Source organism: Paramisgurnus dabryanus, chromosome 6 (assembly GCF_030506205.2).
Source record: "Paramisgurnus dabryanus chromosome 6, PD_genome_1.1, whole genome shotgun sequence".
Taxonomy (NCBI): Eukaryota; Metazoa; Chordata; class Actinopteri; order Cypriniformes; family Cobitidae; genus Paramisgurnus; species Paramisgurnus dabryanus.
This window is the reverse complement of record NC_133342.1, coordinates 23,011,173-23,030,280: the sequence shown is the minus strand read 5'-3', so window position 1 is coordinate 23,030,280 and position 19,108 is coordinate 23,011,173. Positions and strand designations below refer to the sequence as shown.

At 36.7% G+C, this 19,108-nt stretch overlaps 1 protein-coding gene across 1 annotated transcript; it reads right to left on the bottom strand.

Annotated features, from left to right (window-relative positions):
• Positions 1 to 1,400: 1,400 nt before the first annotated feature.
• Positions 1,401 to 17,778, bottom strand: rxrga (retinoid x receptor, gamma a). Its single transcript, XM_065276126.2, has 10 exons — positions 17,586 to 17,778; positions 12,240 to 12,445; positions 7,466 to 7,604; positions 6,691 to 6,870; positions 6,291 to 6,454; positions 4,697 to 4,826; positions 4,487 to 4,619; positions 4,272 to 4,363; positions 4,024 to 4,129; positions 1,401 to 3,458 (listed from the first exon to the last, which is right to left on the bottom strand). Exons 1-10 carry the CDS (start codon positions 17,614 to 17,616, stop codon positions 3,311 to 3,313), a joined length of 1,329 nt encoding a protein of 442 aa, XP_065132198.1. The 5' UTR covers positions 17,617 to 17,778; the 3' UTR covers positions 1,401 to 3,310.
• Positions 17,779 to 19,108: the final 1,330 nt, after the last annotated feature.

The window sequence follows — 19,108 nt, the reverse complement described above, 5'->3', positions numbered from 1 at the left end:
TATTAAAATTTTATTGTGCTATGTAATAAATATTTCAGCTTTGCTCTCTATTGTTATATTTTCTTTCTTTTGCAATAAAATTACCATGTGCTATGAACAAACTTAAGTGAGAGGGAAAACATCCTATTTGTGGGCAGTGGTTTTTTGTATTGAAGTGATGTTTTTCAGATGTAGAGACGGTTCGCTCCACCCTCAGACATACTGCAGTGATTATTTTAAACCTCTGCTTTAGTCATGCACTTTACAAAGTAAACATTGCCTCAGGGACACCCACCACATTTGTCCACAACAGTGAAAGGCAATCGGTTTTCTGTTCAGACATGTCATTAATATTCTGAGACTTACCTTATGCTCTCTGGGATTTAGTTTTTATTTGTTAGAAAGGGATTTTAACTTGGACAAACCTTATTTTTGAAGGTATTACACATCACAATAAACCTTTTTATGTGCCTGGTTGTTTTAGTTTTTTGTGTCAATTTCCAGCCCAGTTAAAGTAGACAACACAATATTCTGTGTAACAACATGCGATGTTATAGCAACATAATGCCTCTTTGTTTAAATCATTCATCAGCTGCTTAACTTTTGACTGACAAAACCAACATTTTTGTCCAACTTATTACTGTATTCCTTTTTTATTCAACAAAAAGGCCTCTTATTGCGATCTCTGTATGTCTCTTTTTCAGTCACATCCACCCTAAAATCAGACCAGTTTTCAAACAAATAAAATTTTAATTTCATTGCTATTACAAGCTTCCCTTTTAACCTAAAGTTATGAGGTGCAACAGGAGAACTGGTCCTCCTGGCTAAGCCTTGCTTACTGGGAGACCGCTGGCTTTAGCTTAGCCGTATTGTAAATTCTGTTAATTTAAGTTATGGTATTGTAAATTCTGTTAAGTTAGATTTTCTTCTAATGGTCCAGCTGCATTCTTAAAGACTTCACACTTTTTCAATTTTGTAGGTGTGTGGTTCACTTGATCTTGCTATAATTTCTTTATGCTTTTTACATCGCTATTCATGGCATTTTTTCAAATTCCTTATGTAATGCCAAAATAATGCTCTTCTGTTTTTTATTTATTTAAGTTCCATTTCCATGTAAGATGTGTAGTTTAATATAACACCTGTTATTTATCATATTAAATAACTACATGTTTAATAGTCAATGTAGGAAAGTCCTATACAAATAAATGTGACTTGAAGAGACATTTTGTAAATGTTTTTAAAATAAATGTTTTGTAATTGTTTGTAATTCAATTGTTATACTTTCAAGAAGTCATATATTTCCGCTATTGCAAGGGTATGCATTGCCACTAATGTTTACATTTACAAAGATTTAAAAATAAAAATAAGGTGTAATTTCATTTAAAAGTGATGCAATTGATGCAGTAATTCCATATGTGAGATTTTAGCAAAAATATTTATTTGAGAATTTATCACTTGATGGATAAACCTATAAATTACCCATAAAACCATAAATTACATTTGTAACAATATAAATACCATCAGTCTAGACACACAACAAAGAGGCAGATGAAAGCATTTCATTCATGCCTTCTGAAAAAAAATCATTATTGCTGTTCCTTTCCGGCTGGTCCAGACACTTTACAAGTGCTTTTTAATTTGCGGAGCAATAGTAGTTTCCCAACCAGTGAGTCACAAGTTCATTGATTTAGACACATCAGACAGACCTGAAAAAAACATTTACACCTAAAAGTAATGAGAAACTTTAGTCAAAACTTTAATACTAAACTTTTTTATATTGTATTTTAAATTCTTCATTACTTAGTCACACATTAAACAGGCCTATAACTTTAGTCTTTAGCAGTGTGTACTGTTTTCAGTTTTAAGATAGAATTTTGACATTGTTTCTGTCAGATGATGCACAAAAGATATTTTGATTTTATTAAAACAATTTATTTTGATTTAATGGCATTGCATGTTTGTCGTTCAAACACGACTGCCTCATGTTAAACTGACTTGAAATTGTTACTTTTTGGGTTAACTTGAACTTTGTTCAATCCAATCATGTAGCTCAAACACAATAAAATTTCTTCCTTGTCCTATTTACTAAATCGTTAATTTAACACGGTTTTTAAGCATTAGTGACACCATGCTGAGGATTTCCAGTTACCATTAAACTTTGCATGGTACTGAATAATGTCAATAATGTCCAAATAAAGTGCTATATATCAAGATGAAACAATGAGGAGACTTATTTATGCTTAGCATTCTGTTGTGTTAGTATTTATAAGATTGTCTGTTAGGTGTCTTTTAGGAGGATAAGAGTAGAGCATTTGCTTAGGCTGTAAAATCTTTAATAGCAGTTTAATGGGTTGCTTGATCTGATGGCATTACATTACAATGTCAAGCCTGTTTGATGTCTTTGAGCAAGGTTTAAAAAAAAGCTTTTTTAAAAGTTTGCTAGCGTGTGTTGTGCTAGATCAAAGTTGAATCATGTTCACCCAAAGGGATATTTTTTAAGTGATGTTTGTAGGATGCAATTTTTAACACTGTAAGATTCTCCCATATAATCTTTGTGTACGACTTTAGTTTTAACAAGCAGTGTTTAAAGTTTTTGTTTATGGGCTTTGACTTAAAAAAAAAAAAAATAGAAATAAGATGCAAACTTGCATAAGAACATGCAGCTATTTGTTTATAACACCAATGTAATTATTCAGTATACGTAAATTGTATGTAAATTTATTATATATAATAAAATATATGTTTATACATTTTCATTTTCTTTTAACAAGACATCCAGCTCCTGCTGATAAAAATCGGTCCCACATTTCACCATATTACTTCACTATATCTATGGCTTTTTGACAGAGGTTTGAAAAGGCAAAATCTGTTCTCATGTGACCACAAAATCCCACACTTTTCTAATAGTTATTATGTTTCTGAGTGGTTTGTTGCGTAATTGTGATCACACCAACAAGTTAAATATCTAAACAGATGTCAGACTTTGAGAATGTTAAAATAACTTACTGTCATAAACAACAACATTTTTAAACAACTTTTTAATTTTACATAATCCTAAAATTCATTGCTGGTGTCTGTTTTATACAATTTGCGATTGGAATTAAATAATTTCACATTTAGTTGCTGCTGCTATCACAGTGGATAAAAATCTATGTACAAAATAAAAGTATACAGTAAATTTACATTTCACGTCAACAGTGGCGCTTTCCTTGAAAATACCATTACAAATCTTTGTTGTTTTTCACATTGTGCTTGGTAGAAAATAAGAACTTCTTTCAGGAAATTGGGGTAAGTGTGCGCTAGGGGATATTTACATGAAGCTGAACTTGTGTCATGTGATCTGGTGTGGAGCTTCCAGCATCTCCATTAGGAAAGTGTCTATGGGTGTGTCTCCAATGAGCTTGAAGAAGAACAGGTGCTCCAGGCACTTCAACCCTATGGAACGCAGAGCGGGCAGACGCAGGAGCAGCTTGGCAAACCTTAAAAAGTACATACTGGTTAACTACTCATACTTTACCACCACGTGACCTATATATGTGTAAGATCTTAAAGGGGACATTTCACTTACAAGACTTTTGTAAGATGTAAAATAAATATTTGGTGTCGCCAGAGTATGTATGCAAAGTTCTAGCTCGAAATACCATATAGATAATTTGTTAAAATTGCCACTTTGTAGGTGTGAGCAAAAATTTGCTGTTTTTGGGTGTGTCCTTTTAAATGCAAATGAGCTGATCTCTGCACTAAATAGCAGTGCTGTGGTTGGAGAGTGCAGATTAAGGGGCGGTATTATCCCCTTCTGACATCACAAAGAGAGCAAAATTTCAATGACTTGCTTGCAGAGAATGATTTACCAAAATTATGTTACTGGTTTGTTCTTTTTCACATTTTCTAGGTTTATAAAAGCACTGGTGACCCTATTATAGCACTTAAACATGGAAAAAGTCTAATTTTCATAATGACACCTTTAAGTAAAAAGTATTTCATAAACAGGAACAGAAGTGCTTTTCTATAAATAAAACATCAAGGTGGCTGTGGACGAAGTACCTGCCCGGTTGGTCGGGGTATTTGTGCTTGGTGTAAGCCTCCAGAGAGGCGTATACCTTTTCCCTCAATCCCTCCACCTCAGATGGATTTGACAATCCTTTTGCATCTAAAAAGTGGACAGTTACATTTATATTTATTTCATCATCTTATCTTAAAAATGAATTTAACTCTTCGTTGATTTAGAGGTTTTTTAAAGGTTTTCAAGACAAACACCTATTTGTGGATGAAGAGACAGGACAGGCTGTTACCTGGGTTAAAGAGGACTATAGCCCTGAGACAGCCCAACTCTGTTTTGTCCATCTGCATGTCCTTCATCTTAGAAACCAGTTCTGTTAATACCCTGCAAACAATACACAGTAATCAGACAGTAGCATCAGACATCAGACCAGGAGGAGCTGCAATGCCAACATTCAGAATGAAATGTATTTGTGATTATGTGACAGTATAAGAGATCTGATCTGACCTGTCAAATATCGATCCCACTCCTGCGCTGTGAGCACTGCTGCGATGGACATGCAGGCCAGTGGCCAATAGGATTCCATCTTTAACAGTCACAGATCGATGTGAGAATGAAGCGATGAGCAGCTCGTTCCAACCTAAATACACACACAGAGAGTAAGAGAGGCTGTATAGTGTATTTCACAAAAGTGTTTCTGCATAAAGGGCCACTGACCTGCTCGCAGTAGGATAACCTGATCATCCAGAGGTAGTTCAGAGAAGTGTGGGACTCTCTTAGCCCATTCAACAAGAGTAAAGAGCTGTTTGTCTGCAGCCTGGCAAATGTTGGTCACTGGGTCATTTGTCTGAGAATCAGAGACAGAAATTTGTACATATTAACAAAGTACCACCTGTAGGAAAGGAAAATAATCTCTTGGGTAGATTTTTATTGTCTGTTAAAAATCATTTAATAAATGTTTTATAAGACTACATTAAATTAAACCCTACATTTCACAGATTCTATTCCTAAGAAAAATACTTGGTTTCCAATCAGGGTTTACTTGCCAAGATAACAAAGATTTTAAAAGAACTACAACATTTCCCATCAGATTTTTCCAAATACACATTTTATGAATAAATGACCTAGGGCTGTGCAATTAAAGTTTTCCTTTAATTTTTTATTAATTTTTGATTCAAAAAATTACAAAAACAAGATAATCGAGGTAAAACAATTATTCTGCGATTAAAATATAAATTGATGTTTGTAAGGTACTTTGAAGGCACCACTGCTTTGACATGTGTAACTTATTGTAACACTTACTTGATATAAAGGTTAAATAAATGCATATCGCGATTACGATTTTTACCCAAATAACCGTGAATACGATTTTGCACATAACTGAGCAGCCCTAATATGACCCTGCCTGTGAAAACTGTTTGTGATTGGCTGTTTTCTACATAGAATGTTCTTTACATTATGTAGGATGATTTTGTTAAAAATGACTATATCACGCTGTCACGATTATAAAATCTGTCTGACAGTTAATTGTCTAATAAATTGTGATGATTATGACGATTAATTGCCTGTTTTAGGACTTAATTGTCTGTGTTATTGCTTTAACATTTAATTCCTCATAATTTTTTTGTTTTCTTCATGAAATAATTTTCACACATTGTTGTCATTATTTAAATCTTTTGCAAGGTTTACCTGGCAGCAAATATGAATACACATAACAAATATTATTATTTAATGAATATATCTTTCACAAAAATTAAACTTTTTCATAAGATATAAACACAATAAAGTGTCTAAAAAATAACTGAAAATAAAAATGCAATCAAAATAATCTGACTATACCAGAACAGGCCTTAAATAGTAACCACTCCTACTAAGGTCATATCAATGTTTTGCAGCATTTCTTTAAATGCTGTTTTTTCACTGTATTGAATTGCTTTGCATAATGTATCGTGTTACACTTGTCAGTTAAGGATCACCATCTAATACGGTCTTATTTATACAGGCACTGCAGCTCCCCTTGTGTTTTTTAAAGAGATGTGCAATCATTGCGGTGATCTGAAATCATCGCGATGAGGTCAAACAGTCATGATAAGACGATTATTTAATCATTGTGACAGCCCTACTTTAATTTTTTATATCTTTATTATTGACTTAACAAGGTCAAAAATGAAACCAATAAGTCAAATCAAATTTTGATGCACCTAAATTCATTATTACATCATAAGACTTTAACCTGGATTTCACAGACAGGGACACATATGTAAAAAAATATCAGAAGGACATGCTTTTTCGACTTCATAAATTATCTCACCGAGTTGCCGGTGCTGGATTCAGTCATGTAAGCTTCAGTCTTGGGTTCTACAGCGAGCTCAGCGTCCAGGATCTTCTCCACTGGCATCTCTTCATTAAAGCTGCAGCTGGATTCAACTTCATTGTCGCTCCTTTCTCGGCCACGCTGTCTCTCCTCCTGCACCGCTGCACATACAAAACATCACTATAAAATGAAACATCTCAATACCCTACTGAAAAAAATTGCATTTATTTTCCACACTGGTCACCCAGACATTTTCATGTTAAACAGCATTGCAATGTTATTACATTAATCCACCATAATTGACCTGGACCAGCATAGTAGTCCACACTGGGTTAATAATACAAAGTATAAAATCAAATCAATACAGGTTCACCTGCAATACTACATCAATCCATACCTTCTCTCTTCATCCCCATGGCCAGACACTTCTGATAGCGGCAATACTGGCAGCGATTACGCTGGCGTTTGTCTATCTGACAGTCCTTACTCTCTCGACACGTGTATGTGAGGTCTTTCCGGATGGTTCTCTTGAAAAATCCCTTGCAGCCCTCGCAGCTGTAAACACCATAATGTTTCCCTGTAAGAATAAGATCATAGATACAAAAGTTAAATCCTATTTACCAAGTCAATAGGCTTTATGCCCAGCTGCACTACTTCCTGAACTTCACCAAGCTCCTTGTTTCCTGTCTGCCATTATTGGACAAACTGATTAATCCAGGTGTGCCCGACCTCAGTAGTCACAACAACAATAATCAGACACACCTGGATTAATCAGTTTGTCCAATAATGGCAGACAGGAAACAAGGCATAAAGCCTATTAGGATAAGATTTGTCTTAAGTTAAAAGGATAGCCCCCCCCCCACAAACAAAGTATATACAATATCAATGCTATTCTACAAATGAAAAGAAATAGGAAATAATGTTGACTCCTTTACAATGAAAGTAAATTGGTGACTGAGATTGTCTGTTTCTAACATTTGGCATAACATCTTCATTTGTGTTTCATGAAAGACATATAGTTATACGAGTTGCATGACGTGTGACAAAATTTGTATTTTACGTGAGCTGTCGCTTTAAGGTGACTGAAGTTTTCTCGAGCGACTGCTTCTCAATAGAGAGTTTCAGCATGATGAAACATGCACGTGTGTGGGTACACTTATGAGGGCAGTTACCTGAGGAGCGGTCTCCACAAATGGCACAGATGTGTTTGGAGAGGCACCCCTGGCTGCCGCACGGGTAACCGCTTATGCCGCCCAGTCCCGGAGGAGGTTTAATGTCCTCTGAACTGCTCACACTGTTCAGAGAGTTCATCTGTAAGACAGGAGAGAGAAAACAATGAGAAAGAGCGAAGCTGTGACAGGACGTGTTTCTGTGCGCACCAGTTTCCTGCCACCTCGACGACCAAATTTGTTACCTGAGCACTTCCTCTTGGGTCACGTGACCTGAGAATGTTTGTGTATGGCTTCCGTTCATTCTTTTGGGCTTTAGGCCTTAACAGACATGAATGGTAAACAGATTTCAAAGAGTTCATGTAGAAGGGATGGGGAAATATTGCAACAATGGAATGTAAACTTTGTTTGCATATATGTGTCACTAAAGAGAAAGCGTCTGAATACTTCATCCTTTAAAGTGCAGAGATGACTGCAAGTCATTTGGTGGATGACTGTGGCTCAGTGTTTCCTGTAGCTCAGCTGGTGGAGCATTATGTTAGCAGCACAAAAGGTCATGGGTTCACACATACTAATAAAATGGATAGCTTGTAATGCAGTCCAATTGCTTTGGATAAGCACATCTGTATAGCTCCTGTATACATTAGCTCAGTGTTAGAGCATTGCGTTACCAACACAAAAGATCATGGGTTTGAACCCTGGGAAAACACATACTGATAAATAATTTATATCTTGCATTGTAAGTCACTTTGGATAAAAGAGTCTGCCAAATGCATAAATGTAAAATCTAATGTCTTCTAACACTGTGACACTGCGTGCAGGGTCATCAAAATATTGCTCTGGTAGGTTTTGAGGCAGGATCAGCTTTGGGGAAAATATTTAGGAAACATTTATGGTAGTATTTCTTTGGCAATTCTGTGAAGCAAAACATACTTCACTTACAATAGCTGTAAAGTGAGATTTTATTTTACTTTTCCATTCACCAGTAGAGGACAGCAAAAGCTTTAACAAAAGTGGCAAGTTTTATGAGCGAAACAAGATCATGGTCAAGTAGACAGAGCAGATCAATCTTATACAATTACACAGGCATGCCTAAAGAGAGAGAGAAAGGTCAAAGAACTGAAAAAAAAGAAAACTATAAAATTCCTTTATTGCTCAATAGCTGCTCCTTACGCTTAAAGGAAAACACCACAGTTTTTCAATATTTTACTATGTTTTTACCTCAACTTAGACAAATTAATACATTCCTATCTATTTTTAATGTGTACACTTAATCTTCGTACAGCGCCTCGTGAATGTGTTAGCATTTAGCCTAGCCCCATTCATTCCTTAGGATCCAAACAGGGATGATTTAGAAGCCACCAAACACTTCCATGTTTTCCCTATTTAAAGACTGTTACATGAGTAGTTACATGAGTAAGTATGGTGGCACAAAATAACACTTTAGTCTGGAGCCATAGGAATGAATGGGGCTAGGCTAAATGCTAACACATTCACGAAGCGCCGTACAAAGATTAAAAGTGCAATCATTGAAAAAAGATAGGTATGTGTTAATAAGATAAGAACAATAGTAAAATATTTTTAATAAAAACTGTGGTGTTTTCCTTTAACACAACATCATTTATCTTTCATACAATGTCACAACTTGCATTTTTCATGGATCTCAGCACTAGTTAATGCATATTTCATACAGTCTTTCCCTCCTTTAAACTTTGCAAGAAAACAGTATTAAGCTTTCATTTAAGCTGCCTAAAACGTCTTGCCCTTCAGGCTTTCAAGCCAAACACAACCATGCACTCATGTTAAGAGCGAGAAGTATTAATTTTGACACTCTCAAACCTTAAAGGGATAGCACCTTACATACACACACACACACACACACACATGCACATTTTGTGAGAGCGCTATCCTAAAACTGTAAGCATGTATGAGGCAGTGAGGCAGAAAGATGCTGTGAAGGTGATAAACAGCACGCATGCATTCATTCCAGTCCCCATCACCTTCCTTTAATCTGCCACCTATAGTCTATACAGTATATAATTAAAAGCCTTTGGGTCTTGATCACAAGAATAATTTCCACTACCGAGGTGTTGCTTCTCTCAGGTGAGACATTCACATAGGACGCTTTTTATTGCAAATTTTATGGTAGGTTTCCACAGCTTTCTAGAAGCGTGGCATATTGCGCCCGCTGTTCCGCAGCCTCAGCGCAATGATATCTCCCTCCATGTGAGCCAAGGTTATACTAGGGCTGTCCGTCACGCTACATTAGCTCTTTTTAGGCTAGACTAAACTGAATGGGCTGTTCTCCCTCAGGCTGAAGGGAGGCCCTGCAGAGGAAAGAAGAGATGCATTAAAAGAGCATTCTGCATTTCCCTCATTGACTGTTGTGCATACAGTCGAGGTTTGTCCTCAGAGCCCTGGACGTTAAAGAGATAGTCACCCAAACATGAAATTCTATCATCATGTTAGAACACAAAATGGGGAGTGTTAACGACCGACAGCCTCAGTCACCATTCAATTTCACAGCATACAATGGAAACAAATGGTGAGCGAAGCAGTGCATAACATTCTATTTGATATTCTTGTTTTTTTTAAAGGGGTGGTTCAATGGTATTTCAAGCATTCTGACTTATTAACACAGTTATAGAGTTGTTTCCTCATGCTAAACGTAGGCAAAGTGTCAAAAAAGCAGTTGGGCATGTTACAGAGTATTTCTGTGCCGGATGCACTTCACCAGGGTTCGTACAAGTTTCTGAAAGTTTTTTTCGATAACAGGTCCAACTGACGTTTCAGGGGTTTCTATACATACCACTTCTTTATATTGGGTACTTCCCCCGAAAAACCCCGCCCACCCCGTCAATCAGCGGGAGACGCTAGAACTTGCAAACATCTTTATCACGCGACACAGCTTTGTTTAATTTCAAAACTCAACAATGGCACGAAAGAAGAAAGTGTGTTTTTGGATGTAAGGAGAAGAAAGCCAGCCTTATGGAAACAATGGATATAGTTTATTATCCGGGGTAGCAGCGGAGTTTTGCGTGTGTGTTTGATGCGCTTGATTTTCCCAAACCGGGTCATAAGTTGCATGCGGTAAGTAAGACTTCGGTCTTATGTTGGAAATAGGCGCGTGCATATTATATAAATGACACGAACATGTAGTCATAAGTTATAAGTGTTGTATAGTGTTGCATGACTCGTACTCGCTCCTCCCGCGGTATAACTCCTCCTTCTTCATTTATTTGTACGTTATCGGAAAGATTCGGTAAAGCCAATCTTTTTTTTATAAATCTGATTAAACTAAAGACTTTTCGGAGATATATAAAGGATGTAATACTACTCTATAGGTACTCCAGATTAACATCAGAAATGCAGAAACAGCGTGTGTTACGTAAGTTTTAAGGAACAAAGAAAGTCTCATGAGTTTTAACACAGTATAGGTGAGTGAATTATGAAAGAATTTTAGTAGGTTTTTTTTGGGGGGAGGGGGGGTGAACTGTCCCCTTAAGAAAGTCCCATTACCTCTTATGACTTTGCCGAAATTACACATGCAAAGGGGCTGTTTATACAATCAGATCACAACTGAACGAGAGAGAGACACATTCACATTTATACCTGATGTTTTAATCCGTCTCTTTTGTCCACTTTCGACCACTTCTGTCCTGATTACTTTAACGGGGTGGTTTGTGGGCGAGTCGCTCTGTTTTCGTTTAAAGGGGACATTTCACAAGATGTCAGCTGATGTCAAATAAATCTTTGGTGTCCCAGAGTACATATGTGAAGTTTTAGCTCAAAATATCATATAGATAGTTTATTATAGCATGTTAAAATTGCCACTTTGTAGGTGTGAGCAAAAATGTGCCGTTCTTTGGGTGTCCTTTAAAATGCAAATAAGTTGATCTCTGCACTAAATCGCAGTGCCGTGGTTGGATAGTGCAGATTAAGGGGCGGTATTGTCCCCTTCTGACATCATAAGGGGAGACAAATTTTAATAACCTATTTTTTCACATGCTCGCAGAGAATGGTTTACCAAAACTAAATTACTGGGTTGATATTTTTCACATTTTGTAGGTTGATAGAAGCACTGGGGACCCAATTATAGCCCTTAAACATGAAAAAAGTCAGATTTTTATAATATGTCCCCTTTAAACGCAAGCTGGAGAAATGAGTCTGCTGCTTGTGTTGTTAGTAAACATACTGCAGACAGTTTTGTCCATGTATATGTAAGAGCTTTCCCTGATATTTCAGAGCAATTGATGACTTTCACACATTCGCAAAATGAAACAAAAATGAAAGAGGAGATGATCAGCCTCAATAAAAGCCTAAAGACCCTAAAGGGTTCACGCTAGAAGTCATGTCCGATGTAAAAACATTGTGCTCAGAGTCGGTACACCATCACACATTAGATCAATAAGCAAATAGTTGGCAGTCTTTTATGGCTGCTCGAACACATTTGACCACATGCACGTCTACACCACAAAACCAAATGCATTTTCGACTAGCTCTAAATCATGAATCAAGATCAGCAAGTGGACCATCTCAAAACGTTTTACACCCCATTTACACTTGTATATTTAGCATTGTCCACTTGTGATCCAGTCTACCACAATGCATCTTAAAACCAGATGTAAACAAGTCCCTCAAAAAAAGAAAAACACTAAGCTGGGTTATAGCGAACAACATTTAATCTCAATCTGGCCTTTCTGTGAAATTCTTGTATTATTGAGTGTGTACTTGTTTGCTAGCACAGTAGGTCATCTAATCTTTCTCTGTACTGTACCTGTGGACTGTGGAGTGCTCCATAACCCATTCCAGATGTGGTGGGCATGGACGCAGCGGGTGAACCCAGGGAGGAGGAGGTGATGACTGAGTAGGGTGACCCTATACCATTGATTATAGAAGAGTGGTGATGGGTCACCATGGAGCTGAGAGGAGGCTGGGATGGAGGAGAGCTCAGGTGGCTATGGGTCACCTGCAAAGAAGAACCTGAAAAAAAGACAAGATGGGGAAAAATGTCATGCATGTATGTCTTTGGCCTGTTCATGCTATTCCACAATTTTTTCTACATCGACTTACTTTATAAATATAAAAAAACATAAAGTGACAGTTTGACATTTTTATGAAAGAAATGCTGCGAGACATCTCGGTCATGAGGTTAATGATTGGTGGCATTTTCACAGTAGCTGAGGTCACAGGTGTGACTGAATTCAAGCACTCTGGGCTCATCACACATCAGCCTCATCTGAGTGCAAGATGTAGGCTGTTTCCTCTTTAATACATTACATAAACATGTTTATGTGACTCTTAATGTTTATATTGTTTAAAACGTGTGTACAGTACATCTTATTTGTTATCATTACGCTTAATTTTAATGCTTACATTAATAAAACGTTTTAAATGTTATAGTAAATGCCTTTATTATGTCAAAAATTATGTCATCATTTACTCACAGTTTCTTTTTTCTGTTGAACACAAAACAAGATATTTTTCTAAATTATGTTAAGCACACAGTTGACAGTAGCCTACCCATTGACTTTCATATTAGGAAAAGCAAATACTATGGAAGTTAATGTATGCCATCAACTCTGTGCCTCCATCGTTTCTCAAAACATCTTTTGTGTAAAAAAATAAAGAAACTAAAGGTCATCCTAAGGGTGGTTAATTGATGACATAAAATTCATTTTTGGGTGAACTATGCCTTTAAAAACAAAATCTTAGCTGCTTTGGTGGTCTTAGCTGGTCTTTCTAGCCAAACTGGTGTCTATCTGGTGTTCCAGCCTGGCCAACAAGTTACCAGCTGCCCCGAAACCAGCTAAGACCATCAATCCAGGTTAGGTTTGTTAAAGCTGTTTTAATAGAATACAATCAAAAGCTTCTATTTATCTACCAAACACACCTTTCAGCAAAACACTGCCTGGCTGTATAAAGAAGTTATGCATATTACAAATACACTGCAGCTTTCACACTGATTTTTACAACCAGCCACAATGCAATCGCTCATGTCAGTCGGCCCAAAACAAATGTTTTCCCTTACTCTAATTGTATTAAAAGGCATTACAGTGTATGTTTTCCAAACTTGTCTGTTCATCTTATGTGGGATGTTTTGTATAAAGTCATTTTAGATGGCCAGTGAGGTGTCCTCTGCACCCACGCACACTCACAAGTGAGATATGAGAGACGGGTTTCCGTGTCCTGGCGAGATTTTAGTGGTATTAACGCCATCTAAATGTCACATTCCAACCAGAAGGAACATCCATCCTTGGAACGACAGAGTGTTCATGTTCACAGCCGTAGTTGCTGCACGTGATGATCATTCGGTTTCTGGAACAACTTACAGTAAGGAGATCAGTATCCCTAATATAATCCTCTAGGCCTGAACAAGCTCCTCCAAACCACAACTTTGCATACCATGAATGCATGCCTCTCTAAAACGGATTCTCAAAAAACCCACTGACTGTTATAAGCATAACTTGCCCTATAAGACAAACAGTTATTATAAGGCTTTATTATAAAGTTTTCATCCTTAACAGACCTAGAGACGCAGCAATATTAAACAATTGTTTCTTTGAAAAATGATTTTAAAGCTCTGTTTGTTTTAGCATCCAGATCAATCTGACATAGCAACATTGGTTCAATCGATGGTGTGTGTTTGGGTTATCAGTTTGGCCAACCAAAGACAAACGGTAAGTGTACTTCAGAAATTTTGCTAATGGTGATGGCTCAAATAATGTTTATTTAACTTATTTAATTTTAAACAAGATTAAACAAGATATACATTTTTTTTTTATATTAACAGATAGTTATATCCATCAAACGGTTGGATAATAAACAACCCCAAATTATCAATGTAACCAACAAACACAGATTCTGGAGCACATAGCTCTAATTATTATACAGCATGTATACACAGTATAACTTATCATCTTAAATTGGATCGGTTTAAATAGAACTGTTCACTTGATTATTCAGCATGTTATTGACACCGTTCTTCTAAATGGCCTCTACTGCAAAGTCACAACGCATCAATTTTGTTCTGATTTTTAAATAAATAAATAAAATTGCACATTGCACTAACTGCCACCTATTATTAGCATAGTTTATTGACCAGCTTGTTTCTAACACATATCCTGATGTATGTATAGTTTGTGTGTTACTATCAGCACTGTATTCAGCTGCATGAGCGCGATGTTCCCATTTCCATCTGTTGAGCTTTCACACTCGGAACAAACGTGCATGACAGATGATTGGCCTGTGATTGGCTTAATGTTAGTTCACTTAATTCTAAGTAACAAGCCAATGAACATGCGTGGGAATGAATTTATAGGTATTAAGTAAATTATTTTTACTATTATTATATACTGCCAGATATACACTGTCCTATATGTCACATTATAATAACAGATAGCATTACGTATTTAAGAAAAATTAAATGTAATTATTCTAAAGACTCCCAGTCTTCTTAACAACATCCGGTTCATTAGCAGTGATTATCTTAACTGAATGCTGTCCCATCTACAGACTGTTTTTTTTTCAGAAACAGCACAGAAAATCTGCTAATATCACACACAAATCGCAAGTCTGTGAATCAACAGCTATCATAGCAATGAAAAGATTTTAATAAACGTTATCTCTTTTGGTACTACTTGGTTAATTCTTTTTAGGAAAAGATACTTGGATCTTAAAGCTATGGAGAGGGGGTCCTGAAACAATTTCCCCTGGGGGATGTGTGGCAGAGTGATGCTGGATTACCTACTCAGATTAAGGAGATTATCATATTGTGAATCACAAGAGAACTGGTTAACTGATGCAAGACAAAAATCTGATAATAAGGGTGTCTTTCTAAATGTCAGAGTGGGAATGCATGCAGATTTGGCTTTGTGGTTGTGTCTTTAATTAAATGTTTTGACAGTCAAGCTACTATCAAATCTGTGAAATGTATTAATTGTTTTAGGAATCTATAGAATTTTAATTAGAAAAATATGAATCAATAATACAGAGAGTGGTGCTTATTTGTTTGTTTTTTAAAAGTTCCTAAAATAAATTGCTATTTAGTAGTGACCTTGCATGCACTCTCAGAAAATTACACGAATGCTGTAACGGGGGCAGTACCCTTTAAAAAGGTCCTAATATGCACCCTATAGGCACACATATGATATACTACGCTTTTTAGGTAAAAATGTGCTTTATTTGAAAGGTCACCACCCCAGTGACAGCTTTTGTACCATTTTCTGAGAGTGTGGGATGCGAAACAGCCAACATCATCAAGGATAACGTGGGTCATCTGGAACATAGTTCATGTCTGAAACTAGCCTTGGAAGAGCCTGTCATAATTGGGGCAGAAAGAAGGTCAATTTGATTAGCAAGCTAAATAACAGTTCGGCCTGTGTTGAAGGTAGTCACCATTAATGGCCAGGCTTTTTGGACTGAATGTTATCTAATGGATCAGGTCATCTGTGTTCAAACTTGTTTTGTGCTGGTCTAAAATAGCGACAGTCTACTTTTAATGCAAGCAGACATTCAGACTTTTTGACATTATTCAAAGCAATTGCGGCATCACAAAAGTCAACAAACACGGGTAAGACAGCAATGATTTCCAGATTCTTCTTAAGATGTGAAAACAAAACGGCAACAATTGCAATTAGTGAAGAGTGAATAGGACATCACAGCCTTTACCTGGAGGCCAGTATAAACACAAGTAAGAAAGGGGTCTTTAAACACCAATAACACAATACTGGTCTTCTACTGAAACATCAGCTGACCTGTAGTTACAGTACAACACTGCTTTCCTTACTTTATTAGAAAATGCACACAAATTTTCCTTTACTTACTTTATATATTTATGGATGATAAAAAAAGTATTGGAGGACCAGGTAATGAATAAATCATGTTACCCTCATTCTTTCTTCATTTTTGAAGTATGCCATAAATGACAATACTACCAGTCATAACATCATTAACCTTTCAAGTTAATTTTTAATGACTAATAGAGTGACTAATTAATATCTCTTATTTTGATTATGTTGCTATTTTAGTTGTTTTGTGGCGAAAATGACGTGGGCGTGAAATGATGCAATAAATTCAGGTAGCGCGCACAACTTATCGCGAGACGCAGATAAACTTCAAATAAATGGACATTGAGTTCACAGGTTGCCATTGAACACAAATTTAAAGGTAAATATAAAAAAAACATCAAAGCGGGTGTTAGTAAAGGAAAAATGACTTCAGGGTCGATGTTATACGATGTAACAAGTACGGTCGCTTTCTTTAAATGTTCAAACACCTTCAACCCAGAGTCCGGATAATTTAATAGGTGTGATGATGAGCAACATTTCAGCACTAAGTCAATAATTTTAGGCTTGAAATAAGCCCGACTATGCTCATTCATTTCAGTGCTGTTAATAAATCACATTTACATTTATTTATTTGTTTAGCAGACGCTTTTATACAAATGAGGGAGAATTCAATATTGAACTAGTACTCCATACTTAACTACACAATTAAAGATGTACAATATGCTTATTGTACATTGTTTATTTAAGTCTACTCAACTTGATGACTGTGACAAAATGAAATAATCATAACTGCATAACAAGCAGAGTAATGGAAAATCCACGTTCCACTTGTCAGTATCGTGACATCAGATCTGTTGTGAAGTTACTCGTGACCGCTTGATCCTGTTTGGGGCAATCTTGGGTTGTCATAGACCTTTTGTAAACTGGCTACAAAATCAAAACTGTTGTCAAATAAATAAACCAGGACATACTGCTGTCCAGATACCAACTGAGAGCCATTAATAACTACTCGACAGCAAACTGTTTAGCAAGAGGCGCTCTGGAAAGCTATAAATTACATAACCGCAATTAAAGTGCCAACCCCTGACCCTGACTGAGAGGCACAATCTTTATCACCTGATTTTAACATTGGCACTGGTTCCAAGTCAATACACATGACACGACTGCGCCGATAACTCAAACAAGTACAATTTATGACCATATCGTACAAAGTCCGTCAAAAGAATTCGTAGTTCAGATAAGGCAGAGCATGGGGGGACTCAGAAACAGACGCGTGCAAATGAAAGAACGCGGACCTGAGAAGGAAAAGGAAAACAAAACTACTAAACACTTACTAAGATGTAGATACGTGTCGTTATTATCCATGTTTTGATGAATGTAAAAAAAACAATCCAAATATCTTGTAAAGTCTCTTGTTTTTCCGCGCTGGACGGCAGCATCTCCCCGCTGCTGTCCGCGATCTGACTGAGTATTCGCTGCTGCCACAAGAGGGGCCCCGCCAAGGGGGTGGCGAGGGCCAGACCTCTTCCAATGACAGCCTACTAAAATTGCAGAAATTAGAAATGTAGGAGACAAAAACAGCATGCGGTTGTATACTCAATAATAATGGATCAGACGTCATTATTTACGCAATTAAGATACATTAAAATGATTTGTCTTAAGTCCACATTAGTTATCGTTGGAAACCAAATACTTGTATGCAATGATGTATAAGTATACAGGGCGAACAGAAGTATAATGCATCATACACAGACTAGCTACCCTGAAAGAAATGTTTTGAAAAGTTTGATATTTGGATAAATGTAAATGAATGCTAAAAGTTGATAAACGTTCACTGATTTAAATATACAGCTTAAAGTACAAGTAAGTCATCAATGGAAGGTGCTTCACCTAATAAAATAATAAAATATATAATAATGTACTAGTTTAAAATAACCAAATGTAAAGATAAAACATAATGTGTTCAATAATTTTAACAGCTTACATGTTATCCTATCAATTAACTATTTTAAACTAGCCCTATTATTGGCAAGTACAATGGTCAAGGCATTACAATAATAGGCCATTCCTTGTGCACAAACTACCTAGTAAAAGATCTGCTGACCATGGCCTTTTGAGAATTTGGAAAAATTCTCCAAATTCCAATCTCTCATTGCCGACAAGGCTAACAGAGGGTCCGAAGACCCCTTGACGCCCCCCAGGAACTCTTTAGAGTGAGGGGTCATTTAAGGGTGAGCTCCCACTACCTCAGGAGGTTATTCAGAAGTCACCAGCATTCAGAGTCTTGAACTCCTGTTTAAGGGGGACACCGAGAGTGTTAGTGATGACCACTCTGTCAGTCCATGAGCTGGGCTGTCGAATGGGAAAAACACACTGGCTCCCATCCTTGTAAAAACACAACATAAAAGAACACAGGGGGATGCTAACAAAGATGAATGGCTTCTCTTCCAACTCATTCCACACTAATCAGGGCCTTTTCATTTGTTCCCTGTTAGATAATGTAAATTTGTGGAGTCAAAGAAAGGGACTAAAAGGACAATTTATCAACCGCCCTTTTATCCCTCTAATGGAGCCACATGTTCCAAAGCATTAGAATCGCCCTGAGCTGCAAAGTATATTAGCGATGAAAAGAAGGGTAACAAGAATGAGGATTATATTTCAATGAGAACACGAGCAACATAATGATTCCTGGTGATGTTTTTAATCCGATTGCTTTCATTAACAAGCAGAACGGCAAACACAACACAAAGTGGCGCATGCTTTATTCAAAATGCACAGACGTTTAGTTGTACGGCTAATGAAAATATGAAATTTACAAGAGATCGGATGGTCAGTGATTTAGAGAAGCTCTAAATCA